General features: G+C 37.0%; 1 protein-coding gene across 1 annotated transcript in view; it reads left to right on the top strand.

Moving 5' to 3' along the window:
- LOC131043837 (receptor like protein 22) overlaps positions 1 to 20,038 on the top strand; it is a 33,728-nt gene extending 13,690 nt beyond the window's left edge. The window contains exon 3 of the mRNA XM_057977070.2: positions 17,558 to 20,038. Coding sequence (XP_057833053.2) covers positions 17,558 to 20,038 — 2,481 coding nt within the window. The remainder of the gene's footprint in view (positions 1 to 17,557) is intronic.
- The last annotated feature ends 1,193 nt before the right edge of the window (positions 20,039 to 21,231 follow it).

Below are 21,231 nucleotides of genomic sequence, written 5' to 3'. Positions count from 1 at the left end.
GTTTAACAGCTTGAGGAGATCCAATGTCTTCTAACTATTTCAGGAACGACAGTCCGAAACTTGATGGAACCAACTATGGCATATGGAAGATTAAGATGGAGACACATCTAAATTGAATTGGAAAGGACATCTAGGAAGTTACAAAGAATGGCTATACTGCTTAGTCCACCTAACTTCGCTAAAGATGAAGAAAATGATTGCAAAGCTAGAGAATCACTTTTGAGCGCATTATCAGATCAGCAAATCATGGGATTATTAGATAGATCTACTACTAAAGCTATTTGGGACCATTTGAAAACATTGAATGAAGGAGATTCCACAGTCAAAATTGCAAAACTTGAAAGCTTCTAGGTCAGGTATGAAAATCTGAAAATGGAAGAAGATGAAAGGATTTTTGCTTTTATGGAAAGAGTAAATGAAATTGTTTTGGGTATTAAATGTTGTGGAGGAGCCTTAAGTGAAGATGGAATTGTTTCAAAAATTTTAAAAAGATTTCCACCGGCATACAAAATGAAAGTTACTACAATAAATGAATTGAGAACAATTCCTAATACATCAGTAACTAGAGATACATTGATTGGAAAACTTTCAGCTTTTGAAATTGAGGAATTTGGTCCTGTTGCTACTATAAAGATAGATTTAGTTTTTAAGGCATCAACATCATCTGCATCATCATCATCATTTGACAAGTCTGATTGGAAAGCCTTTTATGCAAGAGAACATGAAGAAAGCAAGAAAGAAAATGAAGAACTTGAAGCACTATTTGCAAGGAAAATGCCTAAAGGTCCAATTGGAAGTAGGTATGAAGGTAAAGCACCCTTTAAATGTTTTAACTGTAATAAGATTGGTCATATGACTTCAAGATGCCTTGATAGACATGCTATATTGAAAGAAGAAGCTAGAAGAACATACAAGCCTAACCCTAAATATCAGAGATACAGATTTAAGAAGAATAGACACAAATCTTGTTATCTTGCTAATGAAGGAGTCACTGATGATTCTAATGAGGATCCGATAGACAATGGATGGATCTTTGTTGCTATAACAGAAGATCAACCAGCACCTACTGTTCAACTGGTAGAGCAGGCTCTGGCAGCTAAAGTTGAAAATAAGGATTAATGGATCATTAATTCAGGATGTTCACACCATATGACTGGTGATAAGAGTAAATTCTTATCCTTTCACAAATATAATGGAGGTCTAGTAAGATTTGGAGATGATAAAGCTTGTTTGATCAAAGTTAAAGGTACTATATCTCTTGATGGTAAGGACAATACTAACAATGTTTACTATGTTGAAGGTTTAACGCATAATCTCTTAAGTGTTGGTCAATTAGTTGAAAAAGGATTTAAGTTACAGTTCACGAATGGAAAAGGCAAAATCATGAACAAAACTAGTTTGGAAATTGCAATCGGTAATCAGACTAGAGGTAATATATTTCATTTGAATAAGAGTGAAAAGACATGCTTGATTGCACATATTGATGAATGTTGGCTATGGTATAAGAGACTTTGTCATGTAAATTTTGATTGCATTGTGAAAATCAGTACAACTAAAGCAGTTAGAGATTTCCCTAGAATTGTCAAACCTCATAATTCGGTATGTAAGGAATGTCAATTTGGAAAACAAGTTAGAGCATCTTTTAAGAGTATTCTAGAAAAATCCAATAATGTTCTTGAATTAATTCATACAGATTTATGTGGTCCAGCTAGAACTAAAAGCTTGCAAGGAGATAGATATTTCATGCTAATCATTGATGACTATTCTAGAATGTGTTGGGTTACTTTTCTTCGAGAGAAATCAGAAGCACGGGAAATTCAAGCTATTCAAGGTGATAGTAGAGAATGAAACCAGTAAGAAAATCAAATGTCTAAGATCAGATCAAGGAGGAGAATTCACATCCAAGGAATTCAATACATTTTGTGAATTGAATGGGATCAGAAGACAGTTATCAGCACCTCGAACACCCCAACAAAATGGAGTTGTAGAAAGGAAAAATAGAACTATCTTGGGTGTAGCTAAAAGTATGTTATCAAAAGAGAATCTACCACATGTATATTGGAGAGAGGCAATAAGTACAATAGTCCAAACATTCAACAAAGTTCACATCAAATGTGAAACTTGTAAGACCCCTCATGAACTATGATTTGGTATTACTCCTACTCTTAAATATTTTAGAATATTTGGAAGTAAATGCTATATTAGAAGAGATGAGTATATTGGCAAATTTGATCCTAGAAGTGATGAAGGAATATTTCTTGGTTATTCATCTAAGGGAAAAGCATATACATGTTTTAACAAGAGATTGTAGAAAAATTTTGAGAGTACAAATGTGAAAATTGATAAACAATTTAGAGGAACTTCAAGGTATATAGACTCTGAATCGGCAACAAAGATACTGACAAATGAACCTATATTGAACACACCAGCACAAAATGAAGATCCAGTTACACCAGCATCATTTGAAAATTCCACAGTAACTGAAGAACAACAATGAACAAAGACACCCCGGTATGTAAGATTGAACCACTCTGAAGATCAGATAATTGGGAAAAAGTATCAAGGAGTTATGACTGGAGGAAGAGTGGCAAATGAAGAGGTATTTCTTATTTCTTAAATTGAACCAGCATCAATTAATGAAGTATGTGAAGATAAACACTGGATTAAAGCTATGGAAGAAGAGTTAGAACAAATTGAAAAGAATAACACATGGACATTAGTTCCCCGGCCTAAAGACAAAAATGTAATTGGAACTAAATGGGTATTTAGAAACAAACTTAATGAAGATGGTAAGGTGATAAAAAATAAAGCAAGACTAGTGTGTAACGGATATTCACAGAAAGAAGTAATTGATTACAATGAAACCTTTGCACTGGTAGCTAGAATTGAGGCAGTCAAATTATTCTTGGCTTTTGCAGCACACAAGAACTACAAAGTATATCGAATGGATATTAAATGTGCATTTATGAATGGAGATCTTGAAGAAGAAGTTTATATTGAACAACCTGATGGATTTTCTTTGACAAATAACAAAGATATGGTTTGGAGGTTAAGGAAAGCTTTGTATTGGTTGAAGCAAGCTCCAAGAGCTTGGTATGGTAGATTGGACAAATATCTTTTGAAGATTGGTTTTTCTAAAGGTAATGCTGACAGCAACTTATACTATAAAGTGACTAATGATGACATCTTCGTTATAGAAGTTTTTGTTCATGATATAATCTTTGGAGGAGAAGATGGATTATGTAAAGACTTCTCCAATGAAATGCAACAACAATTTGAAATGTCTATGATTGGAGAGATAAAATTCTTTTTAGGATTGCAAATTTCATAGACTGATAAAGGCATACTCTTGAGTCAATCTAAGTACTTGAAAGAGTTACTAAATAAATTTGGCATGGAAAACTCTAAACTGGTAAGCACACCTATGACTACAACTGATAAATTATCTTTGAAGGATGAATCAACACCTGTTAATCCGACAAGATACAAATCTATGATAAAAGGACTACTGTATTTGACACAAACAAGACCTGATATTATGAATGCAATATGTATTGTTTCAAGATTTCAGAGTAATCTTAAAGAAAATCATGAATCGGCAATAAAAAGAATTTTTTGATACTTAGAAGGCACTACAAATATTGGCTTATGGTATCCTAGAGATGAAAACTTTGAAATATGTGCATACACAGATGCAAATTGGGCAGGAGATGTGGATGACAGAAAAAGAACCACTGACAGAGCATTTTTTCTTGGAAGCAGATTAATTTCTTGGTTGAGTAAGAAACAAAGGTGCACATCTTTATCAACAACAAAATCATAATATGTTGCAACAACAACAAATTGCAACACAGGTATTATGGTTTAAGCAAATGTTGAAAGACATAAAGGTAAAATGCAAGGAACCTATAACTATCTATTCTGATCTATTCTGATAATACAGCAGCAATTGATATATCTAAGAATCCAGTACTACATTCTAAAACTAAACATGTTTCTATCAAATTGAATTTTCTGAAAGAGAATGTTGAGGCAAAAGAAGTAAAACTGATTTATGTGAATACTAAAGAGAAGATTGCAGATATTTTCACTAAACCTTTCCCTAAGGAGACTTTTGAATATCTCAAAGATCAGCTTGGGGTCATACCCCCACCAGTAGAGACTTAGACAGTTGATGTTGGTCATCAATCGACAGTACTAACAAAGAATTTTTTTTTCTGCCTTTGATGAGGAGAGCTACTTCTCAAGGGGAGTAGTTGGTATACTGAATGAGTTCGTATTTTGTATTTTGAACCTAGTTTTTGTATTGCTTTGGCATTTGATGTCAAAGGGGGAGAGATTGATATGGAAAAACACATGTTACTCCTAGAGGGAGAGATTGTTACTTTGGGGAGAGATTAATTACTCTCTATATTTTTGGTTATGATCTATTTTGGGAGATTGTTGGTATTTGGCATTTCTGTTTTGGCACTTTGATTATTTTTCCATCTTGTGTTGCCATCAATGCCAAAGGGGGAGATTGTTGGTATTTTGGCTATGTTGATATGGTTTTGTCATTGATGTCAACACTTATCAACTCTGGTCAACCTACTGGCACTTGGAGAAATGGCAATATTCACCAGAAAGTAAGTGACTTATGCACAATTACTGGTATTTGGTTCACCGACAGGATATATTGTTCACCAGCACTTGCAATGAAATGGAAAACACTTGGTTATGTCAAAGACATCGTTTGGACACTTTGTCTTGGAGATTTGTTAATTGGTATATTCGAGTTTGCATATTTGCTGTTACCAGCAAATAGGTCCAGGATAAGCACCGCCAGGCTTATCTATTCTAAATCAGCACAACACATTATAGAGATGATTTATTATTATTGTAAATGCATTAAGCTGACATGTTGCATCAGATATTGCATCGGTTCTAGTTTTACTGGTAAATTGCTTTTATTATAATATCTCTTGTAAAAGCCGACCTACACATTTTTGTCTTAGGCTTCGATATATATGTAAGATCTTATTTGTAAGATCAATGTGTGAAGTAAGGAAGTGTGAATAATGTATATGTGAGAATAAGTAGAGCAATACATGCAAACATCATTTGAAGGTTGAAGGAAGGTTTTTTTGAAGGCATATCAGAGCTAAACTGGTACTAAATCCAGTATATAAAAATTCTATTTTGAGCAGTACATTATCGTTGGATTTAACCATTCAATTGTAGTTAGTGTGACTTCCATTTGTGATTGAGCAGTGAGCTCTAGGCGCTTGGCCTTTCTGCATGTGTAGACACTCTATTGTATACATATACTATCTACAGTAGTATCATCTAATTGTGGGTAAGGTTTCCCACCATGGTCTTTCCCCTTATAGGGTTTCAGTTGTCTCCGGGACCTAATAGCTTCATGGTCTCTTCTTCTCTCTTATTCATCATTGAGAGCATTGTGTGCTTTCATCATCTCTCTTTTGGGGGAGGGTTTTTTCCCATTGGGTTTTTCTCTCTTTCCTCATTTTGTGATAGATTTCATTGCATTGGTTTGCATGCATTTGTACATGGGTACCTAACATGCCCTAGTAGTCGGGACCCATCTTGCATTGCTTAGTTGCATTGTAGACTTAAGTGCATTCCCCTAAGTTGCACTTAGGTGGGGGTGTTGGTGTAATTATTTGTTCATCTTGGATATTATTACACCTTACTTAAGTTTACTTAGGAAATGCAATTCATAGTAGTTTGGGTATGAGACACTTGGGTGTTTGTGCCACAGTAGGATAGTGTGTTGTAGGAGAATTTCCACCTTTTGTGGTCTTGCCTTGTTGTTACATTCCACATTCGGTGGGTGATCCACCTCTTGTAGAATATTATATTGTTTCTCCTACCTACCCCTACTTATCCCTACCTACCCTTTTTTCTTATTGAGCCACATGCCATGTTTGTGTGCCAACATATCCATATAGCCTTGCCTATATAAGCAACCTCATATTCATTGTATGTAACTTTAATGATTGATCATTTATCTATTGATGAGAATACAGTTTATTCTTGTCCTATATTTTGTCTCTCTTATTTATGTTTTCCATCGCCTCTAGATCTTGCCAAAATCTCACATTTTACATATGTATCTCTTTTTAAAAAAAATTTGAGGGGGATAATTTGTATAAGGTTTTTTCATATTTGCATTTTTTTTTTGTTTATTATGATGAATTTAAGTAAATTACAAAAATAAAGATAGATTTTGATTCCAAACATTATAAAAATAACACCAATATTAAAAGAATCTCAAAAAAATGTATTTCCCTTCACATGGATGACCTTGTTTTAATAAAAGAATGACATATATGTTAAGAGAAATGCAAAATAGTAAAACATAGATCTATTTTTTTAATGCTAATTAAAAAATTAACAACCATAATATAACATTCAATAAAATTATTAACAAATTCATGTCCAAAAAAATGGAATTGCTACTTTAATTTTAAAAATTGTGAAAAGTTTTATTTGTAATGAATATTATGTAATATGGTAGAATGTTGAAATAAAGGGGTAAAAATTTATTGAAAATCAGACACAAGAATTACAAAGAGAACCAGGGTCCCAAGGCCCTAGAAATGAACTACAAGCCCAGCCCAAGATCCACCAGTTTCATACCCATCCCTGTCCTCAGCAAGAATTTTTTGCGAGTCTTGACAGTAATCCGAGGAGAGATGCTCCCAACCTTCAAATTTCCAATCACTACCATGTTCCAAGGCCCACTTAGCCAAACAATCTGTTGCTCTATTCCACTCACAATAAATGTGGATGGAAGACACCTGCTCCATTGATGAGCTAATGTGAATAATCTGACGAACAATCTCAGCCAACTGCTAATGAATCACACTCACCTTCTGCTCTATCAACAAGTTCACAACAATTTGTGAATCCGATTCACAGATAACCTTCCCTCGACCCAACTCCCAAGCACGTTCCAAGGCATAGAGAATCACAAAACCCTCCATAAAAATATTAGAATGCTGCCCTTTATGAACCAAGAAGAAGCAAACCACCTCCCCCATACGATCCCTACCAACACCACCAACCCCAACAGGGCCTAGTTACCCCTAGAGGAGCCATCGGTATTAATCTTGATAAAATCATCATGAGGAGGCATCCATCTTCCCACCCTTTGAACCTTCTTCAATGTACGTCTACCTCTCCTGACACAAGCTGAGGCAGGAGACAACTCTTACAATCCCAACCTACTCACAATATCCACCTCATCTCTATTCAGAGGAAAATGCACCTCACATTTAGCTTCCACCATCTCCCGAATCATAACAATGATTCTAATCCACACTTGCTGAACTACCAGTCTGACCTCATAAAAGATCCTCTTATTCCTCTCGAGCCACATCTGCCACAGTATGAAAATGGGCCCAATGTACTAGACAGTCTGGAGGAAGGAGAAGAATATAGGAGGTCTACCCAAACTCCTCCAAAACTCCACTAGAGAATCCGTGTGAACATAAGAATGCTTCCACACCCCCCACCAATAGTGCCAAATAAGCCTAGAAAAGGGGCATCTGAAGAACAGATGTGAGGAGTCTTCCTCCCCATTACTGCACAAGGCACAAAGGGAAGGCCCCAAAAATCCCTGCTTGTGAATATTGTCTCAAGTTAGGCATATGTTCAAAGCCAAAGTCCAAGCGAAGCAGTTACACTTCGGCCAAGAAAAAATATTTCACACCTATTTCCACTAGAGCATCTCTCTTCCCTCAAGTCTTCGGTTCAATAGTTCTTGGTATCTAATAGCTTCAGTAAAGATGCCCTTAGAATTCAGAAACCAAGCAAGTCTATCCCTACCCTTGATTGAACTACAATGTCTATTCACCAGAATTCCATGCAACTCAGCACAGTCTTCCTCCATCCCAGCAACCAACCACTCATTAGGAGCCTTCCACCGCTCCATCTCCAGCTGTCCACACCTATACATAGCCTTGAAGTCACTCACCCTAGAACACCCTGCCTCCAAACACCTTTGGCAAAGATTCCCAAGGTTGGGAAACTGGTCCAGGATGGGGGGGTAACCATCCCAAGAGTCATTCCAGAATAGGACCTCTTCCCCCCTCCCGCAAATCCAAAAGAGACCTTCCTTAATAAGAGAAGCCCCCTTCTTAAGAGTACTCCAAATTGTTGATACTTTTCCCTCAAGCAGATATCTTTGAATTTCCTCCATCGGTATCCTAGGCATATATTTGTAGGCCAAAATCTTAACCCAGCCATGATCCTACTCAGCACACCACCTCCAGTACAATTTAGCCACCAGAGCCTACCCAAATAAAATAGACTTCCTTAAACAAAGCCCCCTCAACTGCTTCGGGGTACACACTAAATCCCAATTGACGAGACTCCATTCGGAGGAGGAAAGAGTGCCTGCCCATATGCCTTGCTAGAGAGTCCAATCCCTTCAAGAACCACTTAGAAGCCACTTGAAGCATACATCGATAAATCAAAAGAGCCTGAACCACCGACTGAATTAGCTAAACAATCCTAGCAAAGGATAACCATCTATTTGTCCAGTGATGAACCTTCGTGTGAAATTTATCCAAGATACCCTGCCAAGATTCCCTAGTGGGGTTACTAGGAGAAATAGGAATACCCAAATAGGTCAAGGGCAAAGAGCCAACTTGGAATCTCAAGATAAGAGCAATCCTCCTTTGAATAGAACCAGGAGCGTTGAAGAAGAGGATAGAAGATTTATCCTCATTGATCACCTGGCCCGAGGCTACCAGATAAACATCCAAAACCTTTCTCAGATTAGTGGCCTCTCTGATCCGAGCAAGTCCCATTAGGGTCGTGTCATCAACAAACTACAAATGAGACTGCGGCTACAAGTCATTACCCCAACTCCATCCCTGAATAAAACCCAGACCCACATTATGCTTAATCAACCTCCCCAGACCCTTAGCCAGAAGAATGAGTAGGTAAGGGGATAGGGGGTCCCCCTAGCGAAGACCCATAGAAGCACCAAACAACTTTGTATGATCTCCATTGATAAGCACTGAGAAAGAGGCAAACGTAACACAACTCATAACCCATTGGATCCATTCATCAGCAAAGCCAAACACCCTGAGAATCTTCTGGAGGAAGGACCAATGAACTCTATCATAAGCCTTAGCCATATCCAGCTTAATAAACATAGCTTTTTCCTTGGAAGTTGCCATAGAGTGAATGGTCTCTGTAGCAATGACCACCTTGTCCAGGATTTGGCGCCCTTCCACAAACCCACTCTGCTCCTCAGAGATAACATCCCCTAGACACTTTTTCAACCTATTCGCTATCAGCTTAGAGATGATCTTGTAAATCACATTGTAGAGAGAGATAGGTCGGAATTGGCCTAACCGGTCAGCCCCATCAAACTTGGGGATAAGTGCAATGAAATCTGCATTCAAAGCCCGAAGCATCTGCTTGTTCCTCTGGGACTCCTGAACTACTTCCCATAAATCCGGTTTGATAATATCCCAAAAATCTTGAAAGAATTCAACTGGGAACCCATCTGGTCCAGGAGCCTTTCCCTTTCTCATGTGAAAAACAATCCTCTCAAGTTCTTCTAGTCAAATGGGACCCATAAGCTACTCATTCATTTCCCTAGTAACTAGAGAAGGGATGCAATCAAGAACTTGATTCTCCTCCACTGATTCCACACAAGAATCCTCCCTGAAGAGGGACCGGAAATAATATAAAGACTCCCTACAGATCTCCTACAAGGATAAAAGATGCTCACCTCTATCATTGACCAGAATAGGAATGGCATTGCCATGTCTTCTTTCTTTCACTAGGTTGATTGGAAGGTAGTGTTCTTATCCCCTTCTTGAAGCCAATCAATACGAGCTCTCTGTTTCCAGTATATTTCCTCCCTAAGCTCCCATTCCTCTAAAGTCTTGATAGCCCTGTCTTCTTCCCTAAGCAAGGCTTTAGACAAACCATGCTCTCTAAGCTCGTTGGTGATACAATTCAACACTATCTGAGCAGCTTTCTTAGCATGAAAACTATTCCCGAAACCCTGACGGTTCCACTATTTAAGCTGAAACTTAACAAATTGCAGCTGCTTGGCAAAAGTGTACATAGCAGTGCCAAAGGCAAGCCTCCCTTTCCTCCACCACTTTGCTACAAGAGTTTGCAAAGCAGGATCTCGAAGCCACATAAGTTGGAATTTGAATGTAGGAGAGTGAGTGACAAAAGAAGAAGAAGAAACCATCTTGATGGGCCAGTGATTGAACTCTCTCCAATCAAGAATCTTAGAGCTTGTGGACCGCTCCCCACCAATCCAAAAACTAGAAACCATTAAATGATCCAACCTTTCCGCAATCCAATACTCCCCTACCATCCTATTGTTCCAGGTGAATAGACCATTACCAAGCTTAATGTCAACAAGATGCAATGAAGCTATATTATCCTGAAAAAGGAAAGATGAAGGTTCCAACTACATAAGACCCTCCTTCTTCTCACTCAACTCAAGGATGGCATTGAAATCGCCTGCCATAATCCAAGGATGAAAAGGGACCAACCTTCGCATACAAGAAATATGGGACCATAAATTCTGCTTACCCTGAAGGTCAGTGGGGGCATAGATGTCAGTAAACAAGATATATTCCCCAGTCTCAAGACTAGAGACAACCTTGGATAATGAATATTTGGAGGCCACCCACCAAAGAGGGCAAATCCTTAAAGGGTTCCAAAGAAAGGCCACCCCTCCCGAGGAGCAGCCCCAATACACTGACACTAACATCTCCCCCAAAGCTTTGGCACCAGATCCATCATACTTTCCATAGATAGTTTTGTCTCCTGCAACATTAAGATATCAAGAGAATGATTCCTTATCAACTCCTAAACAACTTTTTGTCTAGGGCCACTATTCAAGCCCCTCACATTCCATGATAACACAATCATTTAGGGGGATTGGAAAACTAAGAATCTAGAGTCTTTACTAACCCCAACTCAACCAAATTCTCCCCCATTAATTTAATCTTCTCCAAATCCTTCTTTCTGCCAACCTTTGAACTCTTCTCCGTTGATCCTTTCTTAATGTCCTTCTGGTGGAGAGCCAAATGTAAGCCCATCTTGTTACTTTTGGCCCCAACAGAATCCAATTTTTGAGTTGAAGGAGAAACATCCCCCCCAGCCAACTCCACTATAGCACTAGGAATGGTCCCCAACTGAGCCACAATTGGTAGATTAGTCTCCATTTGCTGGCTCCCAGCAAATTGCAGAGCTTGGGTCGAGTCCCAATTCACACTATCATTGACCAACCCTGATGTACCCTCATCCAAAGGAGTCAGCCCAGGGTTCACCTCTTGCTGGGTGAGGTCGTCCAGGGCTTCAAACATGTTAAAGGTACCCTCCTCCTATCTCTTCTGTAGGGGCCTCTTTTGTCCCCGATTCCTGTTCTTTGTCTTAACTGGGACAAAACCATCGGTACCCACAACTTCCCCAGTCATGGTGGCTTTTCCTTTGTCAGCCCCATCTATGTTACGGGTTGGCTATTGAGGTTGGCACAACATCGATTTATACCTCGGACACTTGCCTTGCAAATGACCATACTCATGACATAGACAATACTGAAATGGTAAAGTCTCATAATCCAGATGCTGAATCGAGGAATAAAAACCTGTACACATATCTATAGCATCTGGCAGAGGCTTACTAAGATCAATTTCAACACAGATACATGCGAAGGTCATTACCCTTCTCCCCAGGGTTTGTGATGAGGCTCCAATAGGCCTCCCAAGCACTGAAGAGAGTATTCGTAGCACATTCTCTCGACAACATTCCACTAGAAAATGTGGTAAACAGACCCACACTGGGACCCTATTCGGGAGTTCCTCCGAAGGGTTGAACCCTGCATGCCAAGGTTTGATGAATAACCCCACCTAGTTGTAAAAATATGGCCCTCCTTCAAAAACCCTACTCCGATCCTCCATGCAATTGAAGGTAACCATGAAGTAGTTGTTTGCCAGTAACATAATCTCTATTTCCCCTTCGGGTGCCCAAGATCTTTGAGCCCAGTTCTCTAAAAACTATAGAGAAACCCTCATCCCCAAACACTTGCAGTATAACAAATGTTTTGAAAAGTAATCAACATCTTCCGCTATCATCTTCGGAGGAATACTCAACCTTGGTCTCTCCCTGTACCTCTCTAGGCAGCCATTAATCTTCGAGATCCGAGAGCCCACAGCACTTCTAGCCCCAGACTCTGAGGCAAAAAGGTTATTATCAAATGTCTTTACATTTTGGGGTGCAGATTTCAAACCCATCGCAGCCCGGAAATCCATTTCATGAGATGCCTTCAAGGCCTATCCACCAGATCTAGCCATCGCACCACTCAAAGAGCCCACCTCCTGAAAGGAACTAGGCAAGGATGCCACACCCCCTTGCAAGAATACACACTCTCCCCACCATACCAATCAAAACCCTCCCTGCCCTTCCCCACAAACAAGTTGCGACTCTGCAGGAACCCCAAGCCCCTACCTCTCGTAGCACCTCCCACCACCCGCAGCCACTGCACCACCTTCCGCCCCCACAGACCCATAGCTAACCCCTTCCGCAGCAACACCCACACCCACGAATGCCACCCTCCCGCCGCTGCACCAGCATGCAGGCTCCACTCAAGAGCTAGGGCTGCGATGCCCTAGCCCACATTCGGCTCCCTCTATGCACAACGCCATCTTCAATATGGTAGAATGTTGCTCATTAAAAATTAGTATAATTAAAAAAAATGACTATAATTCAATAATGCAAAAAAATGAAATACATTACTATGTTGTCACTCCATGCAAAAAAATAGGAAATTCACAAGCAAAGACAGTCTCATATTAGTTATAGATAAGCTATAAATGTCTATCATAGTGAAGTAGGGGAACACTTTCAAGACAAAGATAGAACTAAAAAAAAAATATTAAATTATTGCACAATTTTAGAGTGTGAATGGCTTCAAGTCTAAATTGAGTTTTGGTGTGTTGAGATATGAAATATCACATTAATAATTATAAAGATATTAAATAAATTTCCTTATAACCTACCTATATGTTAAATCGTTATTAATTTCTAGACAAATAAGTATCTTAGAAAACTATGTTGTTTATAGCTTATCATTTGAAAAATGTAAATAATTTATAAGGAATTTAAAACCATGACCATCAAAAATTCTCTCTATGCCTCCCTCTACAATGATAACAAGAAATTAAAAATATAGTAATGATGTTAATAGAAAAACTTTTTAGATTCTATCTTTATGTATAAATAATCATATACTTATGTTAATCCAACTGCCATTTACAACTGATTTTTTTTTTGGAATATGAAAATATATTTAAAAAATGTTAAGAATCTGATTTTTAGAAGGAAAAAACAGTAATTTTCCAATAAAGATAGTGGTAAAGCTTAGAAATATCATTTAAACATTATATACCTAATATATGAATCCTTTTTTTTATCCTAATCAAATCAATTTTTTTAATGACCTGTTTGACCTAATATAAGAATTGTAGATATGTTCCAATTAGTTGTGAATCCTATTTAGTTTGTTGTGAAACAGTTGTAATTAGTTGTCAAAGTATTTAGTAAATTTATAGGAAGTTGTTGAGTCATCTTGCAGCTATAAATATATAACTCTATTTATGAACAATGAAAGTGTAACACATGTTAGAGTTGTTCCAGGTTTTATTTAAAGTTTTATAGATTTTAGTTGGTATATCATGGAAGAAAATGATGTTTGATAGTAGTCTATAACAAAAATAATATATTTATTGTTAAATTTTAAAGAAAGATAATCACAATACTAATTTTATTGATAAATTCTTTACAATTATCCCTACACAACTCGATAATCATGAGTTTATTTTATTATCATGATTTTATAAGTAGATGTTTAAGAAAACAAAGAATTCTAGTATTTAAATCATCTAACACATAAATATACTATGCAATCTCTCACATATTTCTACAATAATGCCTGTTGGGAACTTAATCAAATCTGATTGTTGAAGCTTTAAATTTGAAGAAGGAAACTCAAGAAGGTGAATGCATTTAATGTTGACGGCTACAGAATAGATGCAAGGTCATTTGTGTAGCTCGAGAAGTTTTGAAATCTTCAATCAATGGGTAACAGAGACAGTGTACATGTGAAGTTACTACAAATAGTAATCTAAATGCAAACAATAATATCTGAAGATGGAAAGGGTTCATTTAATGATGGTGGCAAACAGCCTACTAGGTAGATGGAAGATCTAATGTTTTTGCAGCTTGTGAAAAGTAAATTAAGATGCATGTTATGGGATTTCTTGAGTAAAAGAAGAAAACCAACAGTTTGCAAGGTAGCTGTAAAAGAGAAAAAAAAAATTGTGTGTCCTGACAAGAGTAATTAATCTAGGTATGGTGAGAGATTCAAGTGCCAAAGGAAGAGACTATCTAAACATGATTTTGCAGTTTATTGTGGAGTAGTGTTGTGGAAAGAAGAGTAGAGGACAGAGAATAAAGATTGCACAGAGCATTGAAAGAATTTCTAAAAGAAGGTGAAAAACAGTGAGTGAATGTATGCATAACAAAAAAAGGGGCACACAGAGTGATCAAGTGAGGGAGAAAATAAGAGAATACAGAAAGCCTAAATAGAAAGAAGGAGAGAAAAGGCTAAGAGGAATATTAGAGTAAAAAGAGGAAGAGTTGTAGAGAAAGAGAGTAACTGAGGCAGAAGTGTAGAAGAATACAAAGAGTTACAAAATATTGTTTGTAACTAGTTACTTCAAGTGTAATTGAAATTCATTATATTTCATTTGAGGTTGTGCTTAGATCAGGGGTTGGTTCTCCTATGGGTTCGTGCCCATAAAATTTGTAACTAAAGTATTTACATTACGAGGCTAGATTAGAGCATTGTACTCTAGCAGTATTTCTCAACGAGGTTTTTTGCCATCATGAGTTTTCCTCATATATCTGATGTTATATATTTGCATGCTTTCCTTGTGCTTGTGTTTTGATCTCTTTGCATTTCAGTTAGCAGTGTTTGATTGATTAGAAAGTAAAATTTTAATTTCCACCAATTCACCTCCCCTCTTAGTGGTCTATTTGTGTTCCATCAAAAACACAAACACGGAGTTTGACATATAATATAAATTTATCATATGAATTATACATTTAGATTACAAATTTTTCTTGTTAATTTAGATATTTATCTATAAAAATCTTAAGAACTGATGGTTTAGTTTCATCTAATTCAAATTAGATTTGAATCGACGTCATACAACATCAATGACCCATGAATCTGATTTTTGTCTTAACCAAACCAAGATATTTTTTGAATTTTGTATCAAATAAGATTTCAAATTTAATTCAAATTAAATTTGAATAGACATCATACAACATCAATGACCAATCAAACCATGATATAATTTTGAATTTTGTAAGTTTGAATAGGACTCTCATTTATTCTTCATTTAGTAGTACTGTTATAAGTAACATGAAGCATTATTAGCAGGCATCGATAAAATCCTTGCACATGGTTTCTGTACATAAATTTCACATTCATAATTAAAGCTCTACCGAAAAATCTCATTTGAATGTCGTGTCAAATAAAATACTTTATCGAGGTATTTTCTCACCTCTACCAGTCAAATGACCATCAAATAAGTAACCAATAAGTCTTATGTGACATGAAAAGGATATATACCAACTTTCATTACATTCTAGGTCTACATGATAGCTAGATGGAACATTGGACAAACAACCATGATAAAGTTTGAATAGGACTCTCATTTATTCTTCATTTAGTAGTACTGTTATAAGTAACATGAAGCGTTATTAGCAGGCATCGATAAAATCCTTGCACATGGTTTATGTACATAAATTTCACATTCATAATTAAAGCTCTACCAAAAAATCTCATTTGAATGTCGTGTCAAATTAAATACTGTATCGAGGTATTTTCTCACCTCTACCAGTCAAATGACCATCAAATAAGTAACCAATAAGTCTTATGTGACATGAAAAGGATATATACCAACTTTCATTACATTCTAGGTCTACATGATATCTAGATGGAACATTGGACTAACAACCATGATATAATTTTGAATTTTGTAAGTTTGAATAGGACTCTCATTTATTCTTCATTTAGTAGTACTGTTATAAGTAACATGAAGCATTATTAGCAGGCATCGATAAAATCCTTGCACATGGTTTCTGTACATAAATTTCACATTCATAATTAAAGCTCTACCGAAAAATCTCATTTGAATGTCATGTCAAATAAAATACTGTATCGAGGTATTTTCTCACCTCTACCAGTCAAATGACCATCAAATAAGTAACCAATAAGTCTTATGTGACATGAAAAGGATATATACCAACTTTCATTACATTCTAGGTCTACATGATATCTAGATGGAACATTGGACAAACAACCATGATATAATTTTGAATTTTGTAAGTTTGAATAGGACTCTCATTTATTCTTCATTTAGTAGTACTGTTATAAGTAACATGAAGCATTATTAGCAGGCATCGATAAAATCCTTGCACATGGTTTCTGTACATAAATTTCACATTCATAATTAAAGCTCTACCGAAAAATCTCATTTGAATGTCGTGTCAAATTAAATACTGTATCGAGGTATTTTCTCACCTCTACCAGTCAAATGACCATCAAATAAGTAACCAATAAGTCTTATGTGACATGAAAAGGATATATACCAACTTTCATTACATTCTAGGTCTACATGATATCTAGATGGAACATTGGACAAACAACCATGATATAATTTTGAATTTTGTAAGTTTGAATAGGACTCTCGTTTATTCTTCATTTAGTAGTACTGTTATAAGTAACATGAAGCATTATTAGCAGGCATCGATAAAATCCTTGCACATGGTTTCTGTACATAAATTTCACATTCATAATTAAAGCTCTACCAAAAAATCTCATTTGAATGTCGTGTCAAATAAAATACTGTATCGAGGTATTTTCTCACCTCTACTAGTCAAATGACAGAAAAGCTATTTAAAAATCTAAGACTTAGATTTCGGCTATCATAGGAGTGCGTTACCATCATGCGAATTTTCCCCTCCTTGAATATGAACAGACGTTATTGAGACTCTCGTACACCGCACTCCCACTCGCATCCATTCTTCTTACAACAATATTTAAGCACGGGAGGGGATTTTTTTAACATTCATTTCCATTGGCTTCTGATCATCTCTTTCCTTCAAAAGTAAATAAGATTTTCAGCAGCTGGAAGAAATGGAAGGTGTGCTTTCATATGGCAGAGTTGCATTTGCACTCATAGCAATATCATACTGCTTCTTCTGCTTCACCTCTTCTCCTGCAATTGCATGCCCTCTCCCTCAAAGAAATCTTCTCCTGGATTTCAAGGCAACCCTTGTAGATGTGAATAACACTCTAAGTGCCTGGAAGGGATATAATTGTTGCATGTGGAGTGGAGTCAGTTGTAACCTCCGTACAGGCCATGTTTCTGGACTGGATTTCAGAGGATAGTATTTAAAAGGTAACATCAGTTCATCGCTGTTCCAACTTGAACAGTTGGAATACCTCGATCTCAGTGAAAACCTATTCAATGGTAATTTCACTCTACCCTATTATGGAAAGTTGAAGAGTCTCACTTTTCTTGACTTGTCATTTGCTGGTTATGTAAATGATTTTTTTGTGAATTTGGAAAGCTTATCAAATCTGGTGAGCTTGGAATTCCTCTCTCTTGATGGAGTGAACATCTCTGTGAATAAAAGGTGGGGTGAAGCTGTTGGCAGTCTATCTAACCTTCAACAACTCCACATGTTTTCCTGTGGGCTTCGAGGAACAATTCCCAATTCCCTTCTCAATCTTACCACTCTCCTCCATCTCAACCTTTCTTCCAACTATTTGTCAGGGCAAATACCAGCTTGGTTTGTAAATGTGACAGTCCACCTGATCTCACTTGATCTCTCTAAGAATGAGAATCTAGGAGGAGACATTTCTTTCATTGGACAAAAAGGGTCTTATCCGTCATTAACCACCATTGATCTTTCACATACAGCTGTGAAGGGCCACATTCCATCTGCTATAGGGAATATCTCATCCTTGGAGAGTCTTGCTCTAAAATATACGAACATTGAAGGTGAGATTCCTCTCTCCATAGTCAATCTCTCCAACCTTGTTCACTTGGATCTGTTCCATAACAAGTTAACAGGGATAATCCCACCTTCGTTGGGATCACTTTCTTCCCTTTCTTACCTTGATCTTGGTTACAACCTACTGAATGGTGCATTTCCGTCCACAGTTTCAGATCTTGTTAACCTGAGAATCCTTTATCTAGACTCCATCAATTTAACAGGCTCCATTTCCTTTTCTCTATTCGATAATCTCACTAGACTTGAATTCCTGGTTCTTTCTTTCAATCACTTAAGTGTGAGCATTGATTCAACATGGATTGCACCGTTCGAGAAGCTCAGCTTTTTAGGACTAGGTTCCTGCAGATTAGATAGAGTTCCACCCTTTCTTGCGAAGCAATATGACTTGGAACAGCTGGACCTATCCCTTAACAGTGTGAAAAATATTCCATCCTGGATATGGAAATTACCCAATCTTGATAAATTGAACCTTAGTTGTAATCAATTAACAGGGTCACTACCATCTAGCTTAACATCCACTGCTTTTTTGTATCTAGATTTGCACAATAACAGCTTACAAGGTGCTCTTCCTGTTCCTCCTGCTGGTGTTAAAGTGCTGGACCTGTCGATGAATCAGTTCAATGGTTCTATTCCTACTGATATTGGTGAACATCTTCAACATGCTTTGTTCTTTTCTTTGTCGAGAAACAATCTCAGCGCAGCCATTCCAGATTCCGTCTGCACTTCATCTTTGCAGGTTCTTGGGCTTTCAAATAATATGCTAAGCGGTATGATTCCTCCTCATTTAACCAGGAATTGCTCTTTTCTCAGAGTTTTAGATCTGGCGGAAAATCATCTCGAAGGTAAAATTCCAGCAGAATGGGGAAATCTTAAAGAGATTAATACATTGAAGCTTGCAGGTAATCAGTTGAGAGGAGTTATTCCCTCATCCATGCTAAAATGTCAATCTCTGCAAGTATTGGATTTGGGAAATAATAATTTGGAAGGTACAATCCCCCACTGGATTGGAAACCTATCACAACTGCATGTCTTGATATTGAGATCCAATAAATTTCAAGGTAGTATTCCACCCCAGGTCATTGACCTTCCGAATCTACAAATTCTGGACCTTTCTAGCAACCATCTTTCAGGACCCATTCCAAACAACCTCACAAACTTGCTTGCAATAGTCAATGCATCACAGAGTAATCCAAATCATATGGAACAACACACTTCAGAGAAAACTGTATTTACAATAAATACGGTATATACAAATAACATTGCAATTTCATGGAAAGGTGGGCATGCTGAGTTTCTGAAAGTTCTTTTCATTCTTAAATGTATTGATCTTTCAAACAACAATTTATCGGGGAGCATTCCTCTCAAAATGGGATCCCTTCAAGGCTTGATAACCCTTAATCTTTCTAAGAATCATCTCAGTGGTCGAATTCCAAAAACATTAGGGGGCATGGATCAGCTAGAGTCTCTGGACCTCTCGCTAAACAGGTTGCATGGTGAAATTCCGTTAGAACTTCAGCTGCTGAGTTATTTACAGTTCTTGAATCTGTCTTACAATATGCTAGATGGAAAAGTACCCCGTGGAGGGCAGTTTCTAACTTTTGGGGAGTCATCCTACATAGGCAATCCTAAGCTAAGTGGAATTCCTTTTAGCAACACAACAGTCTGCAACAACTCTTCTGGCTATGACAACTGCACAAGCATTGATACAGGTGGTGAAGCAGATAATTCAGATGCCGATATGATAGGATGGGCAGTCGGACTTGGATTGGGTTCTAGTTTGGGATTTTCTATTGTGATTGGAATATTAACTTTCAAAAAGAGGATGAGAAAGAGAGCCTTCAATTTGTATGATTCTATAATTTTAGCTGTTGATCGATGTATGAGAGGGAATAGATGAAAGTAGGTACCACTGTATAGAGGGTTTTGTTAAAATATGGAGAAAGTTTTTGGGTAACAGTTAGAGTTTCACTAAGAATCATCTGTTTTAGTTAGTTGTCAAGAATCTAGTTAACTGTCAATCATATGTAATTTGTCGTCAAGCAATTATAATCAGTTGTCAAGGTATTTAGTAAATTTGTAGGATATTGCTGAATCATCTTGTAACTATAAATATGTAACTCTGTTTATGAACAATGAATGTACATCAAGTGTTACAGATGTTCTTATTTTTATTTGGGGATCAGAGTCATTGCACTCTATTGATTTTTCTATTTGAAAAATTTGAAGTGCTGCATTTTTTGGGATGTGAAGTCCAAATTGATTTCTTCTAGTAGTGGTCTTCAATTAGGACTTTGCAACTCAGTTGTTTTATGCTCCTCGAAGTCATGTTTTGATGTAGAGTTTTGAGATTGTTGTAACTCTGTAATTCTGAAGAATCAATACGAAAGATATTTTGTCTCTGGCTTTTTAGTGGTATATTTTTACCATATTTTCCATGGAAATCTGAGCGTTATGCGATTTTTTCCTTCTCTGTAATTTTCTACTCTTGTATTTTTTCTTACAATTGGTATAAGAGAAAAGGTCATTTTTGTAGAAGTTGTTTTCTTTGAGAGGTGAGCAATGGCAGGAGATATTGTTACCAGGGTTGAGGTGCATAAGTTTGATGGTTCTAATTTTTCTCTATGGAAGCTTATGATTCAAGCTTTGCTGGTGAAGGATGGATGTGACAGAGCTCTTAAAGGAGTAGCATCTAAACCTACAAATATGAGCATTTTAGATTGGAATACCATGGATAGCATGGGTAGAGAAACAATCTAGTTATATCTAGCAAATTAAGTTCTATTCAATGTTGCAAAAGATAAATCTGCTCATGACTTGTGGAATAAGCTTGCAAAGTTGTATGATACGAAGTCATTGGTAAATAAGATAATGTTACAAAGGCAGCTATATAATTTGAGGATGCGTGATAATTCATCAGTCACAAATAATTTGAATGATTTCAACACACTGACAAGCAAGTTGGCTTCAGTGGGAGTGAAAATTGATGAAAAAGTTAAAGCAACAATATTATTATGCTCCTTGCCAGACAGTTAGGATCAACTGGTTATGGCTCTCAGTAACTCTGCACCAAGTGAGAAGCGAGTCTTTGAA

This window comes from Cryptomeria japonica, chromosome 8 (assembly GCF_030272615.1).
Source record: "Cryptomeria japonica chromosome 8, Sugi_1.0, whole genome shotgun sequence".
Taxonomy (NCBI): domain Eukaryota; kingdom Viridiplantae; phylum Streptophyta; class Pinopsida; order Cupressales; family Cupressaceae; genus Cryptomeria; species Cryptomeria japonica.
Note: the sequence above shows the minus strand (reverse complement) of the source record. Positions and strands in the feature narration are given on the sequence as shown.